This window comes from Dermacentor variabilis, chromosome 5 (genome assembly GCF_050947875.1).
Source record: "Dermacentor variabilis isolate Ectoservices chromosome 5, ASM5094787v1, whole genome shotgun sequence".
Lineage (NCBI taxonomy): Eukaryota > Metazoa > Arthropoda > Arachnida > Ixodida > Ixodidae > Dermacentor > Dermacentor variabilis.
Genome location: NC_134572.1, coordinates 45417095 through 45438260, shown reverse-complemented (window position 1 = coordinate 45438260; position 21166 = coordinate 45417095). Strand labels below are relative to the sequence as shown.

Below are 21166 nucleotides of genomic sequence, written 5' to 3'. Positions count from 1 at the left end.
CAGGCCAGGGGGGCAGGGTGAGTCTGAGTTAAGGTGTTTATTCACCTTATATGTACGTGTACCAACAAAGGCAACAACAGCAATCACAAACAACACAAAACCACAGCGGCGGTGCGTTAAGCACATCTGAGGCAAAAAACTGCACAATGTGGAAACCACACAAGAGGCTGACAAGTGTTCAGTTCACCCAGAGTGGATCCGCGCTCGGGCCCTGGGGCGGTCAGTTGCTCACGAAAGCCGAGCGCTGTAGGGGGACAGAGTAGCGAGAGCAGCGAAGAGGGAGTCTTTCTAGTTCAACAGGGGTGCCTTGGCTGCGGCGTCATGGCCAGGTGCAAAGAGCAGCGGGAGCAGCGAAATGTGCCCTCTCCCCGCTACACTCCGTGAGTGAGCACGTGATCATCGCATGATAACCGCGCAGTCGCTCCGCAACCTTCAGCACTGTGGGCCACCTTTTGAATTACTTGTGGGGTTTCCTCTTTGATGAGTGCAAGAAGCATCAGCAGCATCCTAGGATGGCTGACTGCTGTCCAGAGAATTCTCGCTTCTAGCATTGCGTTGAGTCACTGGATTACTCCTCAGAACTGTAACCTTCGATTATACAGCCTCAACCCACCACTAAATTTGCAATTACCAACAAACCTTTCATGACGTGATGCAACACTGCTGTGTCAGCTGTGGGTAGGAGTAGCTTTCACTAATGCCTACAACTACTGCATAAATGGCAGACACACCCATGCGCGCTAAGTGGAAGTGTAAAGAGACCATCGATAATCTCCTGTGCCACTGTTCTAGCTTTGATAAAGAATGCCAGACTCTCCAGTATGCCTTGAATAGACTGGACGATAGGCTATTTACAGAAGCGAAGGTCTTGGGAGCCTGGCCTCACAGTTCATCAGTCTAGAAAGCCACTTGAGCTCTTCTACGGTACCTGCAGGTGACAGACTTTAGTGCCCGACTTTATATATGCTGCACCTGGCTTTGTGCATGGGAAAGTGCAATAAATATTTGTGAAATATGTCTTTCTTTCAGTCCCCCATCCCCTCCCCACGTGTAGCATAGCAAACTGGACAAAGTCTACTTAACCTGCCTGCTTTTTCTTCAGTCTCTCTCTCTTTCTTCAGCCATAATGTGTAACACTATTTCCGTTACTGCTATGGTAACCCTTATGGCCGGCTGATTAGTTCATAATTTGTTCTAGCTCATTAACAATGATCATGCTAGTGAAACATGGTAGCTTATTCCTAGTTGTCAACAGCATTTTAGTACCCTGACTCATTGACAATCTTTATTTTTATTTATTTCGTCATTAACCATTAGTGCAGGAGGAGGTAATTCATCTACCACAATCGGAGTTTCTTTTGGCATGCAGTAATGTTCAATTTAGTGCAAGTGTTATAGTATTGTACTTAACTGATTTTGTCTAGAGCGGTTTGTTATTATTTATCATCAGGATGACTGTAGTTGTAGCTGGGAAAGAATGTCTTGTTTCTAATAGTTGATGAAAAGAAATGTGTGGTTACCCTTGCTTCTAAGGCTTGTGCTTAACATAACACTCATTTTCTTTCTCTCATATTTATTTTTTAGGTGTGGCCGCAGGGCTGTTGTTGCGCACTGGAACAACCTCGTCTTTGTTGTGGGCATGGACAGGGATTTCATAAAATATCCTTTGTGTCAGAGTTAAGGATTGAGTAGCTTGGTCAAAATTTATACTCAAAATTAGCTTCACTGATTCACTCAGAGGCTAGTATATATAGTACTAGGAATTTTGTTTTGAGCATACTAAGGGAGTTACCATGTTGCACTATCTTAGCAGAATGTCTGAGAACTCACATTGCAGTGTAAGTTGCTGTTTCTTGGTGGTATGCACACTACATGTATTACTATGCAAAAGGCTAAACAAAAACTTTGCGTAAAAGCTCCCTAGACTAGCAATACTCTTGGTGTAAATTTAATTATATGTTTAATGCTGTTTTATAAGTCATTATGCAAGTCACTTTGCCATCATTGTAATTGAATATAGAGAAATACCACCTAATTGAACATCACTTGAGCAGACTTTTCACATCAGCAGAATTTTATGAGATTTCTTACTTTATAGAAAGCTCTTACATGTAAGCATAGCTAGAATCAAGTTTCACTCAGTTGAGAACTTTACTTGAAGTCCCATTAAGCCTGCTAAAGGGAGCTTTACCGTATCCCTGTATTGGTGCTGATTTTATAGACCTTCATTATGTGGCACAGGCAAAACCCATTGCCATAAGTGGGTAGCTGTTGCATGACTGGCATTTTTGTAAGTCGTCTACATTGTAATCAAAATGTACTCAGTTGTTTCTTGACTCCTATGCACTTATACTTTTGATACATCAATATACTTGGTCCAGGAATTGGACGGTGCTCGCATCATCGGCAATATCAGTCATGAACTTTTGCAAAAGGTGCCAGGTAATAACATTGTTTGGCTGTCTTTCTATAAGTGCAGTTATGCCTCCTTGAGTTTGTGAGAAAATAAAAGAATCCACTTATCGTATTTGCGGTCTACTCAAAGCATGCAGATGGCATTAATCATATTGAGTTGTGGTCTATTTTCATGTTAGGTCAATAAGTGTTTTCCTACACAAAGGCTACACTTAGCAAAAACGATCTCTGAAGGCATCATGAGGGGGTTAGAACAGGTTTGTGCTTTTTCTACTTATAATTGCAGTTATAACAGTAATATTTATTTCTGCAAGGACTTCATTGTAGAATGGCTAAACAGATGTTTGTGTTCCTAATTAAGGGAAGGTAAAAATAATTTTTATCTGTTGTCATTTAAACTCATGCCTTATATTTAATGGGCCATGATGCAGTATGAAGCAACTGCAGTAACATCAAGCTCGGCATGTATGAAACTAGAATGGGTAACTGGAATTGTGAGTTTCTTTCAGCATTTGCAGTGTTACTTGTTACTGACCCGGACATCTCACGCACAGGAAAAAATATTGGCTATTGCTGTCATCTTGAACTCATCCAACATTTCTTCACTTAATTTGGCAAGCACTTAAATTTCTAGACCTGTTCCCGAATTTGTTCTTGCAATCACCACAGGTGTTCATGTTTGCGATGTAAACTTTTTGTTTTTTTAAGCGAAGCTTTCTTTGCAACCTCACCCAGACTTTCCTGAATGTGACTGCTGTCTTGCTGAATGTATTTGTGGGTTTATTACAATGGTTACTTCCTACATAAAACCTGCACTATAATGTCGACTCACAGGCATCTCTAAAGCATGCCGATGTGTTAATGGAATGACGAATCATCTTTAATAGATTCTTTGATTTAGCCACTCAGCATGTTCCACCAGGTTCTTTGCCACTCCTCCAGAATGGGCATGCTCTGCCACGTGCGATTCCTACAAAAAAAAGGAAGATATAATGTCACCTCACAGAGTAATGTCACCTGTGAGTCACAGAGTAATGTCATCTCACAGATATAATGTCACCTCAAAGTGTAATTACCTGCCGCGGTGGCTTAGCAGCCATGGTGTTGCAATGCTAAGTATGAGGTCGCGGGATCAAATCCCGGCTGCGGCGGCTTTATTTCGAAGGGGGCAAAATGTAGAAACACCCGTGTCCCGTGCACTGGGGGATGTTAAACATCTTTTAGTGGTAAAAATTAACCCGGAGTCCCCCACTAAGGCGTGCCTCATAATAAAATCGTGGTTCTGGCACATAAAACCCCAGAATTAAATTCAAAGTATGCCGATATGTGCATAGAATTTTATGGTTTCCTTGATTTACTTTCTTTGATTTAGCTATTCAGTATGTTTCACTGGGGCTTTGCCTGTTCTTGGCCAAGCCTTGAGAATGGGTACGTCCCACTGTGACACAAGTGGCACAAGATTCCTTAATGTTGCTTGATACGTGTCATACTTTTCTGCGTGTACACCTGTCATGACCAAGTTGTGTGCATCGCCGTTTGCTGTAAAGCATTCCAACCACTCTACTTAAGCTTCACTTCACATAGATTCCAATGTGAGCGTTAAATCTACATTAGTGTTTCTCTCCTTTTTTCTTCTTTCTTTTAGGAAGTTACTGCAAGTCATAGTTGAGAAGCAGTACACTGATGGTTCTTTGGCGTATAATTTTCATAAAGTTATTCTACATGCCACTTCTTGTGCCTGTTGCTTTCAGATGTTGTGACAGATGTGTTCAAAATTGGCTCAATAAAGCCTGGTGCTCTTCTTGTTGAGGCTTCTGTGGAGTTTGAGGTGTGTGCTTTTCGTGTAATGCTTGTTGAATTGGTATTATTCATGTTTACTTTATTCATTATTAACAAAGCTTTCTCTTATTTTTTTCTTCTTTTTTTTTCTGATGCTTTGATAGAGAAGGGCCACTTGGAAAGATGCCTTGTATCAAGCATTCTGTTTTTAGCCTTAGATATGTGACCTTTTATTGTGCAAATTACCTACTTCCTGCACAGCAATGTGGACAGTAGTTTATAATTCAGTGTTTTTGTCTTTTCTCTTTTTTCACACTATTTTCGCTTTGTGAGATGTACTTTTCCAGTCTGTCTTACGTTGCAATGCACATTACTTGTAGCAGGATGAACAGGCAGTGCGTGAGGAATAGGATTTTCAAAACTCAATCCCCAGAACATGTGTCTGTCTGAATCGACTGGCCACTGAATCTGACCTGTGACTTTCAGAAAAAGAGCTACAAAGCTGATGAGTACCTGAGGACAGTAATGGAGAACAAAGAACTGGAGCATGCTGTCCAGCAGTGCATTGACGCTGCTGCACACGAGTACCAGCCTAAAACGCAAAAGAAGCTGCTTAGGGTAAGCTGCCTAACTAAATATATATGTATAGCTTTGGAGACGTATGCTAATCTGAGCAACTCGTACATCGAAGATAAACTTAATGTATAGTTACCCAACAGCAGCTATCTGACTGCATAAAGCACCATAGTTAGTTACGTTGACCAAACCACCATGGTTGCTCAGTGGATATGGTGTTCCGCTGCTGAGCATGGGAGGTCATGGGTTCAATGCCCAGCCATTGCAGCTGCATTTCTATCGGGGCAAAATGCAAAGACGCTCACATACTTAGGTTTAGGTGCACATCAAGGAACTCCAGATGGCAAAAATTAAACTGGAGCCCTCAAGTACGGCCATCTCTTATAGCTCTGGTGTTGCTTTGAAACATTAAACCCTGTGAATCAAAATTTATGTGGAAGATGTGAAGGTGTTGCATAATTTGCAACATTTCCACAACACTGGCAGATGTTCACAAGTTGCAGTCTTGAAATGCAAGTGGTATGTCCTTACATAAGAACATGCATGGTCTTTTTATTTCCATCAAAACTTCATGCCACTTTCTGAGTCGTTGTCTAGTGCTTTTAAAGTGAAATCAGTGATAACAACTCTGTTTTTGTGCGACTAAGCTGTAGCACTTTATTGATAAAATATCACTACCATTGTTTTGTGCATGTTGCATGTCACTGTCACTGGCAAACAGCTTAGCCTTGAAGGGAATAAATTAAGAGTTCTTGCTGATATGCACAACCAACACATCACAGGTACTACTGACAGCATATTTATGAGTTTTTTTCTTTACAGGCTGCATTCTTTGGAAAGTCATTTGTGCAAGGCATGAACCCAAATAGCTTTGTTGAAACTTGTCGTCTGCTGCGGGTTCTGAATGCTGTGAGAGACCACATGGTGGGATTGCCGCTCACCTACACGCAGTATCCTTTGCATGCTGGGTGGTGAAGTGAACAATGTGGTGCAGTGGTGTAGCCCGAAATTTATTTCGGGTGGGATGGGGGGGGGGGGGTGAGTCTACCAGCTACTACCACTCCTGTCACCTCCTTCACTTCCCCTCTCCTCCCTCCCTCCCTCCCCCCCCCCCTCTCTCTCTCTCTCTCTCTCTCTCTCTATATATATATATATATATATATATATATATATATATATATATATATATAGGACCAATTTTTATAAATCATTTCATAAGAAGCCGACAAACAAGGACAACATAGGGGAAGTTACTTACACTAATTGAGTTAAAGAATTTATAAATTAATGGAAATGAAAGTGGATGAAAAAACAACTGGCCGCAGCCGAGATATGAACCCAAATCTTCGCATTACGCGTGCAATGCTCTTACCAATTGAGCTACCGCAGCACTGTTTTCCCATCCACTTTCTGGGGCATTTCTGTTTTGCTACTAGAACTAACTCTGGGAGTGTTAGCTAGGGCCACCACTCGCAAACCTTGGCAGAAGATGTGGAAAATTTTTTCTGCCGGAGACATCACGAGTGTGTGATCTATTTGGGTGACGGCAACTGATCAATAAACCCACACATGCCATCTGAACTCATCAGTGTTGCTGAATTCAGGACCCCCGTAATGTAATGAAGGAGAAAAAAGGGAAACGAGGGGCCCGATTTTTATTAATCCTATCCTGAGAAGCCAACAAACAGTGACACCAAGGACAACATAGGAGAAATTTCTTGCACTTATTTAATGAGTTAAGAAAATGATGAATGAAAATGAAAGTGGATGAAAAAAAACTGGCCCCAGGTGGGTACGAACTCACGTCTTCGCATTACGCGATAGCGTTGGTGCGGAAAACAGTGCCGCAGTAGCTCAATTGGTAAGAGCATTGCCCACATAATGCGAAGACATTACTCCTTTTATTAATGTGTTTGCCTGGCCTATCCTTGTTACAAATAAACAATCATTTTCTTCCAATGCATTAATTTTCCTTTAGTCTATGCATGCAGGAATATAGCATTGTTACGGTGGAAAAGGAGGACAAGGTTGTTGTCGGTAAAGACGACGAGGTGGCAACAGCCTCTTGGGATTCTCAGCTGCTGTTTATATATGCATCGTGTAAATACATTGTGTAAATAGTTTTATACCTGTGACAGTATTGCTGCTTTGGCATATCTGTGGCTTCCCTTGACAGTGTGCTTGCTAAGGCTCCAATGCCTTTCGATCGATGTCCTGCTAGACCGGTTGGTACTGCGGCAGCACTACTACCTTGCACTCAAGATTGCCAAGTACCTCCGCATCCCGGACCTAGAGGGCACCAGTCGTATTTTGGCACACTGGGCCTGCTATAAGGTGAGCCACCAGAACTGTAGAAATTCTCTACATTTGACCAAGAACGGCTGGGAAATCTGAATGGTGGCCCTTGTGAGGAGGCTGAAGAAGGAAAGGCTGGTGCAGTGGCCCTTACTGTCAAGCTTAAGTGCTCAAGTTAATTGTGTGTGTCCTCTGCATATTTTTGGCATGCTCGAACACTCAGACATGTCTTACCCAACGCACAACGTTGAATCTCAATGCTCTCTAAGTCTTGAAGCATTTTGGTTTTGTTCATCCATGCTTAATTTACATGTGAATCCAAGGCAAGAAGGAAATTTGTGATAGTAAAACAGCACCGGAAACGAAGACAAACAGGAGGAAAAAACACTTTCCTGCTCTGTTGAAGCCATGTTAAACCAACCGGCCCAGCATTACATGCTTCTGCAATATGTTGAGGCTGTTGATGACCAACAAAAGACAATTTGACAAACCAGCTTGCATGATGATCTCATTTTCTATTTCTTCCTGTTGGAATACCACATGTAAATTTGCTGTAGATATGTAGTAAGGGCAGACACCGAATAACAAGAACGATATAGTATGTTGTTTTCTTTTCAACCTGATGTCAGCGTTGCTTCTTAGATCAATTGCCAGATGGGACAGTTTGGTTGAATGCTCGGTTTCAACTTAAGCATGCTCTTTTATTGGCATTTGAAGGATTTAGTGCAGTGCTTACTATGAAAGAATTGTCAAAGAAAAGTGTGCCATACTGCATTTTGCGGTATGGCACAATGCAGTACTTGAAATAAAGTTATTGTGCACTGTGCAGATGCCGCAGTAATACAGCCGACGTCCGTTAATTCGATCCTGGCGGGACCGACGAAATTGATAGAATTATTCAGCGGGTCAAATTAAACAAGATGCAGACAAAAACTCCAAAAGGCACCACTGGTTCATTTGGTAGTATTTTTCTAATTCTAACATGCTCTCGAATCACCTGCTCGCCCGCTTTATATGTGTCTAATGTAGAAAACTAATGTAGAAATAACATTAAAGCTCCTAAACAAAGTAGAACTCCAACGCGCACCCGATTTTTTAGCAACGAAAATTGGCAAGGGTCAAATATGTGTTGTACAATGGACGCCAGTTTCGTAAAGCCTGCTTCGCTACAGCTCAACAATGTTATGCATTAAAGCATACAAACGCCACTAAGGTGGTTTTGGTATCTTGTCCGATTGCACTGCGCAGGCAATTTTTGAACCAATTTTCCTGACAAAAAAAATTTAAAAACGCATGTGTTTGAAAAGTGTAAATACCGTAATCGGATATCGTGAGCTACATTTATGGCTTGGAAATCTTCCTAGGGCAGCTATTGATGGAAATTTTTTTAATGCATGTTAAGCGCATTAACTGTCCCCTAGGCTCCGCAGAGACAGATGCTGCTACTAAATGGGTCGTTATTGGGGCCACCATGGGAATCACGACATAGGGGTCAGGTGCGTGCGTTCTGATTGGTCAAGTTTGAATTGTCCAGCAAAGTTGAATTTTAGGATCGAAATAATTAGAGCTTGGGCCTGTAGAAATGCATGGACACCGGCCGGGATCGAATTGACTGGAGTCGAAATAATGGAAGTCTACTGTATAGTTGCGAACCTGTTATCCCTTGCCAAATGGCTATAAATATATTTTTAAAAGTTTGTTTCTGAAACACCAACCACTTTCAAGTCCTTCATAAACTTGGTAGGCTAAATAAAGAAAGATCAGGCACCGAAAACTTTTCAGAAGCTAGGAAGTACGGTTTCCCAACACAACTTCCATTTAGTTTTTTTAATGTTATAGATTTTAAAAAGATGTCAAAATGCAAAAGAAAATAACTACCACAAGCTAATGTTTGGTGCATCACACACTATGTTAGAACAGAGCTGCTCTTGTTGGATTGTCAAGGAATATTGTCAACGAGTCATGCCCACTCTGCGGTTAGTGACATGTCTTCACATGGTGATTCTTGCCTGCACTGAAGAATGACCATGTCCTCTTTGTCAATTTATGACTCAGAGAAATGAGCTCATTGGTAAATAGTAAAGGTGCTGGTTCATTTCTTGCCTACAGTAACATTCCAAAAAAAAAAAGTCTGTTTCCTTCTCAAAGCTTTTAAAATTTTCATACACCACTGTGAAATAAAAATTGTCGATTGCAAGTTGAAAGTTGCATCTTTCTCACGCCATTCCTTAGGTAGCCCAATTGCACATTCCGACAGATGAAGTTGCGAAAGCCATTTCAGAAAAGTTGGATTCATCACCTGGAATTCTTTACTCAGAAATAGCCAGGAAAGCAGTGGATTGTGGAAGGCAAGACCTGGCTATAAAGGTTAGTGGTTTATTTGGAGGGCGTGGGCCTAGTTCTTTGGCTGTTTAAAGAGTTCTTGCCATTGTGATTCAGTTTGCCCAGGGCATTCATTGCCTGCTGACTTTCACTTCAAAGTAATGTAATCACTTTGGATGCTTGTTTGTTTTGTGTATGTTAATGTGCTAACTGCATATTGTACTTTACTGTGGCTACATCAGCATGAGCCCACTGTGGTAACTCAATGGCTATAGCATTATGCTGATGAGAGGGGCGCTGGCAGTTCAATTTCCAGCCACAGTGGCTGTATTTCTATGGGATGAAATGCAGAAATGCTCGTATACTTCGATTTAGGAACTTGTTAAACAACCCAAGGTGATCAGAATTAATCCAAAACAGTTCACTACAGTGTCCCTCATAGCCGAAGTGTTGCTTTTAAATATTAGGCCCAACCATTCAATCAATCAACTTCAAGTCACACTTGGTTTGGGTGCACAGTGCACCACTTTGCTCTGCTGTTGCTACAGCTTATATGTACAGCTGTGATGAAGCCGGCACAAGGCAAAGTTTGTGTTCTCATTCCTTATCACTTAAGGCTTATAACTTGTAAGGTTTTGAGCAACATAGATGGGTTGATTCAGGCTGTCAATATAGTTTGTGTGCATACCCACAAGCTGAACGGAAATAGGAGTGGTAACATACAATGCACAGCACACTGTGTGACTCATTCAAATTGCAATACAGCATCATTACATAACTGGCCATTCAACACACCCTAGCCCTGACACTCAGATTCTGTTAATGGATCACTGCAGTGTCACACATTTAGGTGAATGTTGGGGTAAAATTTGCACTGTCTATATATATATTTTTTAATATGCTCAGTTTTTGTTCTGGCTTTCCTGTAAATCTTTGTTGCTGTGAAGTGGGCCTGTTACTTACAATGGGTGTAATTTGTGAAAATTTTCTCCAGTTGCTTTAAGTTCATTGTGCCTTGAAGTGTTCAGTCTTTCAGCCCTCCCACCTGTTCTCCCTTCATGTTAACCAGCTTCTTGACTGTGAGCCAAGGGCGTCCGAGCAGGTACCCATTCTCGTGGAACTTGGCCAGGAGGAAAGAGCCCTCGTGAAAGCTATTGAAAGTGGTGACACAGACTTGGGTAGGGCAGTTATCATTTTCTTGGCAGTATTAGTTAATAGTTAAGCATCAGCAATGAATTTCATTATTGGAAATTGATAAAATGGATAGACTGAAGGCACATCCTGCATATGGTCGTTGCACTCCCTTGTTCGTGATTCACAGGGGCTCCATATTCATCTGTAGCTGAATGTCTGATGTTGTAACCTGCCATTTCTCTAAGCTTCTGGCACCTTATGGGGGGAAAGAAAAAGTTTTGTATGTGTACCTGTAGTACTCTAGTAAATTACTCTTGAATGTATAGCTTGTGCCAGAATTGCATAGGCAACTGTAACTGTGACTCCACTAAGCATGAAGGCTTGCAGTGAATCTGCAGTTATAGTCATTGGCCTGCTCTGGTACAGTACATTAAAAAAGGAATGTTTACACCGTTTGGGTCGTATCTTGTCCCCAGATAGTAATCGTCATCTGTCTTGGTTTTGTTTTTTCTCTTAAAAATTCTGTGCTCATGACTTTCCTGTCATGGATGACATGTCATGCTGATAACATACATGCTGTTCATGACCTGGAAGTACCAGGTGCGCAGCACTAAGGAAAGGAAACGCAAGCAAGATAGACGGCAGTTATTGTTTCTGGACAAGATACATTACAAAGGGTGCAAGCTTTTCGAGGAGTGCAGAATTCCAAGAAGGTGTAAATGGCCTCACTTAATGCTCCCCTCGATATTGGTGAGGGAAGGTTTAAGGAGTTGTGGATGTCTTAAGGTCACGTTAAGAGGAGACACAGTGACATTGATTGCAAGGTTGTTGACTGTTTATTAGTAATAGTGAATAGCAGGTGATAGAATAGAAAGTCTTTTACAAAAATTTACAAAATATTACCAAAAAAAATTATGCAGATCCCACGCACATTGGGAATCGATTTAAGTGAAGCTTTCCGTGCTGGATGCTTTGATTAATGATAATTGGCGGTGATGTTGATGGCTAAAGCTTAATTTCTTCAACGTTTAGTCTAACACGAGAGGGGTGAGTTGATGTTGAACGTTACCTTGCATGCACCGCTGCTGTTCTGTGTAGTACACAGAACACACAGGGAGAAGTGTTTGCTTGAGGCATTGTTGTGCGCCATATTTCATAACCTTTGAGAGGGTTGAGCATTGTGGTTACCATGGTACATTGCATTGTGGCAGAAGTATTAAACTTGAATTAGATTATGATGTTCTTTAATGTGTCCCAAAATCTAAGTACACGTGTTTTCTATTTCACCCCCGTCGAAGTGCAGCTGCCACAGTCTGGATCAAATCCACGACCTCTAGCAATGCCATAGTCGCAAAGCTACCGTGGCTGGCACAAAAGTGTTGATTTGACGGTCGACCACTTTTGTAGTGTCTCCTGGACCCTGTGCACTTTAATTAATGGGGGCCTGCTTCTGCATGCCCTGCGTAATTTGTCCACTCGACATATTTGTATGGTAGTATGGTATGGTATGGTATGGTTTTTCATAAATAGCAGCAACGTACCTTACCTTGTACTGAAGCTTATCCAGTTTCCCCGCAACCGCTGTCGTATAGTAGTTGGGCTTCCTTGCCCCCTCACATCACTTACCTCCCCCCCCTCCCTTGTATGGAAACTGCCTCTTCTCCTCCCTTCTCTCTACAGTTCTGTCTATGTCCCCTCTGAACTCGCACCTTAGTAGAAAGGGAAGCGCTGCAGTGTTTCTGAGGGGAGTCACGGATAATTCAGCTGTCAAGAGGCTAATGTGGCGACGTCCAGGGAGCTCCAGAGGGCATTGGGCACATTCAACGCAGTGGGGTGAAAAAAACTTTTTCCGGTTGCCTTTCTTTTCTGACTCGCTCCTGTCATGTATACACACGCTCTGAACGACCCCTCCTCCCCCCCCCCCCCCCCCTGACGCTCGCAGTGTGCCGCACAGCAGCAGCAACAGTGGGAAAGTCGAAGAAAGAAGCAAAGAAAGCTTCGCTTTAAAAAAAGTGACTATGAGCAATAAGTTCCAATCACTTGTTAATTTCTTATATAATCCGAATCTCCCATCCAGAAGCTCACCATGTGTCATAAATCCTCGCCTCTTGTTTCAGCGTCTCGCAGTATGCATTCATTGAAGGAAAACATTCTCATACTCATTGGGGTGTCTGGGTCATTTACAAAATTGTTTTGGCAGAGGTGCCATGAAGTGGCGATTGCTAGAGTCGAAAGCAAGAACAGTGCTCTCACAAACTAAATCACAGAAGTTACATCTGAGCTTGGTCGCTTTCACACTCTTTAAACCATGGTTCCCCCCATGGCTGTAACTCTCTACCTCTGCTATTGGTGTTGGTGCTTGTCTCCTTTGACTGCCATTGCTATTGTAACCGCTCAAGCAAGAAGGCTGAAACTCCACTGCCTCCATAAACTAGAAACAGCCCAGTGCTGAAAAATTCAGTGCCAGCACTAGACCTCAAAACAACTCTGGCCACAGACTTAGCAGAACACACTCTTTTGGCACAGGCTGTAGTTGTGATGAGACCTTCAGCAGAATGCAGACTGCTAATATCTTTGACTGGAAGCGTGAGTGTAATGACACGAGCTGTTGCTATTTCAGTATACATGGTGATGCTGAAGCTGAAAGAGATGAAACCTACGCAGCTTGACATGATAATTCGGGCATACCCTGTAGCATGGTCTCTTTATCTTAAGGTAAGCCTCTATTCTTTGCTCTTATTAATTTTACTGCATTATTCATGTTTACTAATACAGGCAAGGTTAATGCTATGAAAACCCCAAGAACTCTAGGTTCTTAAAGGGCAACTCCGGCAATTTTTGGATGTCAATGGATGTTGATGAAATTCTCTGAGTATTTTCCTCTGAACATTCCCATCATGTCCTAAAAAAATCACGTTTCAGAGTTGCACAATTTTTTTACAGATGAATTCAATCAAGGAGAGACGCTCCTCGAAAAAACGTTCTTTAAATATTTGTACGAGAGATTTGAAAATCCACCTACTTATAGAGCATTACAAGCAGATTACAAGAGATTACATGCATTGGTTTCTGTGTAGCCGCTATAGTTCTTAAGTAATGTCCTACACAATGGCAAAATAGTGATTTTGTGGGCACTTTCTTGGGTGTAATAAATTTTTGCAACAAGCCTTCTGCTGTAGCTTACTTAGGTCTTTGTAGAACGCTAAGTGCTGATATCTATTCAAACAGCATCTACAATTAATGCAACTATAAAGAAAAAATTAGGACATTTAAGATAAATTTTTTTTCACAATCACATGAAAGTAACCTTGTACATCTATAATTGTCTTATGCTAATGAAATTTGGCATACATACTCTTGAAGATATGTACAGTGCTGATACCTTCTTGAAATTTCAAAATCTCCCAGCAGTGGATGTGAAAATACAAGGTTATATTTCAGGAAATCGAGAAAGAAAATTAGTTGAAATGCTCCAATCTTTTTGCTTAGTTCCAGTAAATGTGCATGCTGTTTGCCTAGATATCTGCCCTTCGTGATCTACAAGGAGCTAAACAAGCTACAGCACGATGATTTTAGTGAAAATTTAGTAGATACAAAAGTGCCCACAAAGATGACTACATCTTGTTGTTGTGCATCGCATAATTCAAAAACTATAACAGCTACACAAAAAATTACATTTGAAATCTGCACAGAAAACTATAATTTACTAAATTTTCAAACCTCTAGTACAAGTAATAAAAAAAAAAGTTGTTTAAGGAGCGTTTCCCCTTAATTGGCTCGAACACCCTACCTTACCTCATTCCCAGTTACGGGCAACATTGTGTATGAGGTCAGGAACGTTCCACCCAGAGAACGCCGAGATCGTGCAGACAGCGATGAGAGCGTGGAGGAATCCATGATCATGAGCTAGTGCATGGCGTGAGAAGTTGCTGTTGCACAAGAATTTGCATTCCCTGTAGATGGGCAAGAGATGGGAGGCAAGTGGTGTTGCATTGTTGGCTGCAGAAACTTCAGCCCTCGCCATCCGCACACACAGTTTGAGCCGATGCCAATTGCGTTCAGCTGAGGTTGAGCCTATCACAGTCGCCGAGTTCATGCGTTTACTGCATTAGCGGACCTGAGCGACTGACCTGAAGCTAGTTAAGGCATTAGGATGAAGAAAACTGCTTCTGTATTTCAGTTAAGACCATACGGATTTGAAATAAAGCATTCCTTATTTCGTACAGTGCACACGTAAAAAGCTAGAAGTGACGATACGACGCACTATCAACACCCGTAGGTTGCCGTTCTCGAACACGGCCAGTCGTACTCGCCAGTGCTTCCCTTAACCCTTTGAAGGTTTTTGCCATATATGTACGGCGGCGGTTTTCTGTCCCGCAAGGTCTTTGCCGTACGGGTACGGTTTCGACCCTCCGTTTGAAATTCCGCGCCATAATGACGATGCGTGCTCACTGGGGGTTGCTGTCACCTCTTAGGACTTATAAGAAGCGTTTGAAATTTGTGCTACCTTCTTGGGGAGATAAACAGAATTCTAGCTTCAGCGCGTTGCGCAGATTGCGGCAACACCCCTTTTGCGGTTTCGGTTTCGCTGCGTGATCGCAACGGAGGCGCGCGAAACGTCATTTTTCTCTTTGTCAGCGCTCTCTTGCAGGGGTGGCAGAAGTTGATTTCTATTTTGATTGGCGCTGCTCTTAGCTTGTTTATCACCACCGCTCACGAGGTATTCTCGCTCTCTGTGGCAACGCGCTTACACGAGAGGGTGCCTCAGACCTCTGCCCAAGGCAGCCTCACGCAGAGAAGATGTAATGTGTGCGCCAACACAACTCGTCGCTCCAAGAGGAGAACAGACACGCATTTTAGGTGTGAAGACTGCGATAAGGCACTGTGCGTAGAACCGTGTTTCAAGGAGAACCACACACTGAAATACTATTGAACATTTTGCAGTTCTAAGTGATGCATACACCAAAATACTGTTCCTAATTTCTTTTTACTATTTATTCCCGACTTTATACATTTTGTACATTTAAGATCCGCAATAAAGTAATTTGACCACCTGGGAAAGTTTTTTTCAAAATAATTCGACTCTCAAAGTTTTAAATTAAATGTGACTGCATACATGGGTGTATTATTATTTATTGTTATGCTGACTCATTACTTAGCTTCCGAGGTGCACTGTTTGCCTCTTATCCCAAATGGTCAGCAAGCAGAGGCCCCTGCGATACAGCAGCGTAAACAACCACATTGTTCAGCTGCCAATGGTGTCAATACTGGCATTGGTGTTTCTGCGAGAAAACTTCGAGTTCTCTAAATAAACAATCATATGCACAAAGTCCTCGCCTGTGTCTGCCTTACAGAACACATTATATCCATGAAGAGAGTGCAAAGAATAAGTAGACAGCATAACAACGCTCCCATACTGCAGTCTCTCGCTCGCTGTTTTTGAAGGTATGTGGTCGCTCCTCTCAGCGCAACTCAATGTGATGCGACGGTGCTCACATGCACAAAATCTGCATGTTTTGATATGTTCTGACATTAATTAATGTTACCGATGAGCGGCTAGCATCATATCTCAAGCGAACGATGGGTGGTCGCTGCACCTGCCGCCGGAAACAAATGGACCAGTCGGTGCCTTGGGCTGTCAGCGGCGTTCTTGCGGGGCAACAAATGCAGAAAGTTGTGCTTCATATCATACAGTGAGCATGCAAAGCACTTCCCCTGAGAAGGGGTGAAACACCTAAAATAGCAAGCAGCACATATAATATCAGTGCTTAGGGCTACCCTTGGTCTTCATGTTGCAGTACGAAATGTTGTGCGTGGGCGCTGGCTCTTGCAGTGGTGGGCCAAATGTGAACGGCGATTCATAGCTATTGAATTTGTCGGAATCACAGCTGTCACTAATTGACACAGCCCAAGAGCTGGTGCAGCTGAAATTGTCAGCCGAAAGCCCGGCGCAGTCACAAACCAGCTGAACGTCTGCTCTTCGCCGGTTTCGTTCACCCAGCAGGTGAGACCGGCATGCCTTGCGTGCCTTCTCTGCTGGGGAACACTTGTGACATCATACGAAGATGTTCGCTTGACGGCTTAGTCAAGTTTTGCTTTCAGTTTTGCACTTTTTTTGCTTATTTAAAATTATTTTCGAATTTGCGGTACAATTCTACTATCAGACTCGTGACAGGGGGCTGTCAGGAACCTAATTATTCCATTATCTTGACAAGGGCAAAAAATTGCCGGAGTTTCCCTTTAAATGCTTTCCAGCTTTCCGAACCCCATGTGTACATATATATATATATATAGGTCACCTGTCGTAGAAGATAATTTACAACACCTCATAGTAGGAGACAATTCAGTTTCACAGCCTGATTCCTCTCCCACCACCAAGAATCTGGCGTCTCTCAGTGGTGTAATCTTCCTTCGTGTAATTGTTGTATATTTGGCTATCACTAATATTGCTTCACCTTTCCGGCAAAACTGCAGCCTCTCTCTCTCTGTCTTCATTTTCTGTGAGTCCGAGTATAAGCGCTGCTGTGCATGACTGCTGTTCATTCTGATTTCGAGTGAATCCAGCTTGGCCTCATTTCGGTTGCTGAGTGAATTATACAGGGTGCTCCAACTATCATGCGCCAAGACTTGAAAAAACAGCAGTAGCGTTACTTCAGCCGCCAGTAATTCTTTTGTCACTGAGATTTATTTCGGTAATTGCAATTATTTATCTAACTCGAGAAGTACTGTCCCAATTATCAAAGTGTCAATGGGACATTTGTAGGCACTCCCCAAAAGACATCTAATTAGAGTGTTTTCAGTTACGTATTAACTGCGTACAGATTTTTGCGACTGGTAAAAAAGCATCACAAAGTATGAAAAATACCACATGACTACGCTCCCACCCATGTCATAAAGCAGCGCCCTCAAATAAGATGATTGAAAGCAACTGCATGCCTGTCACAAACCCGAAGAGACAGCGCATCACCTTGATAATGGTACTGAAGCGGCGCACCACCAGCAGGTTTCGCGTTTTGCAGCTATTCCTTCCTCCCATTTCTACGTCACACTTATTATCCATCTCTCAACGTCGACTGATCACATCGATAACTAAAGCCCCTTGATAATGCGGCCAAAGCACCGTACTGACTATGCACGAAACACGAAAAGCCATGAAATAGGCATGGAATGTTTCGAAATCCCAGCTCTGTTAGCACCGCATCGAAAGAGTGCGCGCACAGCTATATTTTGCGCCAAAAACTTGCTTTCGCACCAGAAACCAAATTAAAGTGATGGTTTTATTTTTCGTGTAAGTGTATGCGTGCTGCAGAAACATGTTCTTGCCAAAAAATAAAAGCAAAACAGACTAAGAAGCAACCCACGTCTAGAAATAAAGCAAAACCTTGAACATCGTTCAAGAAAAAAAATATATGCCACTTCTAAATAAGCTGAATAAGCAATCGGGATTCCTGCACAAAAAGTAAAAAAACATCAGATTTCAGTTTGTTCTTATTATCTATGAATTCGTAAGCCCTGTTGAACACCAGCTGCTGCCTAGAGGACGTGTTCGAATAGGTCTCCTTCTGCAGCCACACAGTACTGAATCTGCTTTATCACATCTTCAGTGGCTTTCTTGATGACCGATGCTCGAATTCTATGGCAGGTATCCATTATTCTTTCCTTGAGCTAATCTGACATCCATCTTGATCATGCAAGCATGAACTTTCACATAACCTCAAAGAAAGAAATAGATTGGAGAGAAGTCAGCTGACCTAGCCAGCCAATTTGCAAGCCCGTGCCTTCCAATCTATTGCACATAAAAAGTCGCATCCAGCCAGTTGTATGCTCAGCTACTGCTGTATGTGGATGCCCCATTTTGCTGATACCACAGAGGTTGAAGACGTGACAGCGGGACTTTGCTGAGAAACTTATCAACCACTCCTTCAAGGATTTAGTCTATTTAACGCTGTCTAGTCAGTCTGTGATCGAAGAAGATGGGACTGATTATAGCACCAGCGTAAATTCCGCACGACATATTGAACGACCACTTGTACTTGTGCCGATTGCACTTTACCCAGTGTGGATTGGAGACCCTTGAATAGTGCACATTATGCAAACTTACCTGGGCGTTTCTGCAGAAATTGGTTTTATCTGTGCACATGATGTTGCTCATAAAGTCCGGTGACGCACCCGCATTTGTGAGGACCCAATTTGAGAAATCAAGCCGGTTCTACAGATCCCTATATTCCTAGAATTGGTGCTGTTTAAGGTGGTACGGTCGAAAGGCCATCATTTACAATCCTCCAAACTGATGACTTGGAAATTGGTACCTGGGCGGTCATGTCCCGCACACTAGCTAGAGGGTTTGAGGCCATAAATTGTAGAACATCTGTGCGTAAGCTAGGTCTCAAAGATGGAATCCTTCGCCACTGTTTCTTGATCCTTCCAATTTGTCTCAGGTTTTCATAATTTCTGATGATAGTCAATGCGTTTGGTCGAGCACCACACTTCTATGACCAATATATATTTGTGGCCTTCCTCTTGTTGCTATTTGGAGCGCCGAAGGCAAGGATCATGTTTTCTTTCTGCTCATTAGAGAAAGACATGGAAACTGGGACGAAACAAAACGCACCTTTAAACATCTGCACTGACGTTGTCAATTCGCTTTTGTGGTGACAGGTTTTGTGGCAAAAAACAAAAAACCATCCATGCACTTTATCTATGCTAAGACAACAGCTATCACAGCTTGTTTCCAACTAACACTAAACGCGACGGATTAATTCGGCTTGGGGCATGGCAGATACACTCTTAGGCAAAGTTACACCCTTTGGGTGTATCTCTGCCACACAAAAATAATCGTCACCTGCCTTGCTTGCGTTTCCTTTCTTGAAAACGCCGCGCCTGCTATTTTCCTGTCGGGAATGCTATGTCATGCTGATAACGTGCATGCTGTTCGTTACTGGAATGTACCGGGCTCGCCGCGTTAAAGAAAGGAAATGCGGACAAGACAGATGATTATTGTTGTGTGGCAAAAGGGTGTAATTTTGCTTAAGAGTGTAAGGCACTAGCTCGATCACAATGTTTTTCTTTATTTCCTTTATTTTGTTCTGGCTAACTCAGAGGGAGCCTGTTCCAGGGTGCTGCTTTATGATGCTGGTGTGAGCGTAGTCATGTGGTATTCTCCATATTTCGCAGGGTTTATTTGTCAATCGTAAAAAATTAGTACGCAATTAGTACATTGCTGAAACTACCACAGTTAGATGTCCCTTGGCTGTACCTACAAATGCATCATAGACACTTTGATAATTATGATAGTATGTCTCGAATTAGACTATTAATTACAATTACCTAATTAAATCTCAGTACCAAAAAAAGTTATTGGCAGCTACTCCATTGTACTGTAAACAATATGCGCTAGGTTTTCTTCCAGTAACGCATTGCTTTTTAAAATCTTGGTGTGTGATATTTAATTGGGACACCCTGTACATATTTATGACCTCTGCACACAAATGACGATGTTTCCATCCCTAATAAATGTTATGAATTATTAATGTTTTTTTTTGTGAGTCATTAGTATTGTTTACTGGAAAGAGAAGCAATAATAAGACGCATATCATTCACGTGCATTTCAAACGCCGTAGATAAAAGACTCTGCCGAAGGGGTAACTGAAGTCTATAGGTTTTTTCCAGGGTCGAAAAAGCATGCTAGGCAATTTGAAGCGAGGTGAACATACAGCAACAAATTCATTCCCTGGCATAGGCTATCCATACCTTTAGAAATAATTATTTGGCTACCTCCTTCTCTTTCAAAAATATAATGAAATTTGTCCTGTATTTATATTTAAATATATTGTGTATGTGTGTACTGTGTACAGTGTAAATTTAAAACAATGTTGACGTGAGAAGATACGGATGAGGCAGCCATCGCTGGTGCTTCTAATGTGCCTGTCCTCCTATTGTCAGGATTTGCAGAAATAAAGCAAAAATGCGAATTAGAAGCCATGCGTATTCGCGCCAACAATAATGTAGCAAGCTACTAGCCACAATAAAATTTTAAGTGAAAAGGTCAAGGCAAGTCAAAAGAAATCTCAAATGATGTGAGTGAAAAAGCTCTAGTAATGACACTTTAAGTGTGTGTGGGGGTAGGGAGTGGGGGTAGGCTTCCGCATCGTCAGGGGGCCGGGAGGCTACCCCCCCCCCCCCCCCATAGTCGGCGCGTATGCATAGTGTATGTTTCTACTGTTAGGCTTAGGTAAACTTCTTGCAGATATTTGATACTCCTAAAAGATCGTGCATCTGAGTACAAGGATGCTATTAGAAAATTGAATGAGAGCCTGCAAACAAAAAGATTTTGTGCACAGAGGTCATCAAACTTTCCACACAGGTCTGCAAAGAATGGGACCCGCAGAAATTGGAAAGTCTTCATGATCAGGAGGACAACTATGCTGGAATTGCAGAATGTAAAATTATTGAAAGTTACAAATTGACGGTGAGTTACTGCATGTAAACATCAGTTTGAAATCTCTTAGTTTAGTCTTTTCATGAACTTGTTGTTTGTTGGACATTAGGATACATTACTGTATGTACAATAATTTACTCTTAGTAGTAAAACACTGTTAAACTGATGCATGACAAAGTCAAACAAAGCCTTTTTACATATGCATCA

The 21166-nt window shown here is 42.1% G+C and overlaps 1 protein-coding gene across 1 annotated transcript in view; it reads left to right on the top strand.

Annotated features, from left to right (window-relative positions):
* Window positions 1-21166, top strand: part of Vps16A (vacuolar protein sorting 16) — a 48876-nt gene that overhangs the window by 19672 nt on the left and 8038 nt on the right. The window contains exons 9-18 of the mRNA XM_075692324.1: window positions 1585-1659; window positions 2348-2442; window positions 4167-4243; window positions 4681-4812; window positions 5593-5720; window positions 6960-7104; window positions 9298-9432; window positions 10457-10565; window positions 13142-13236; window positions 20885-20989. Of these exons, the coding sequence (XP_075548439.1) occupies window positions 1585-1659; window positions 2348-2442; window positions 4167-4243; window positions 4681-4812; window positions 5593-5720; window positions 6960-7104; window positions 9298-9432; window positions 10457-10565; window positions 13142-13236; window positions 20885-20989 (1096 nt within the window). The remainder of the gene's footprint in view (window positions 1-1584; window positions 1660-2347; window positions 2443-4166; window positions 4244-4680; window positions 4813-5592; window positions 5721-6959; window positions 7105-9297; window positions 9433-10456; window positions 10566-13141; window positions 13237-20884; window positions 20990-21166) is intronic.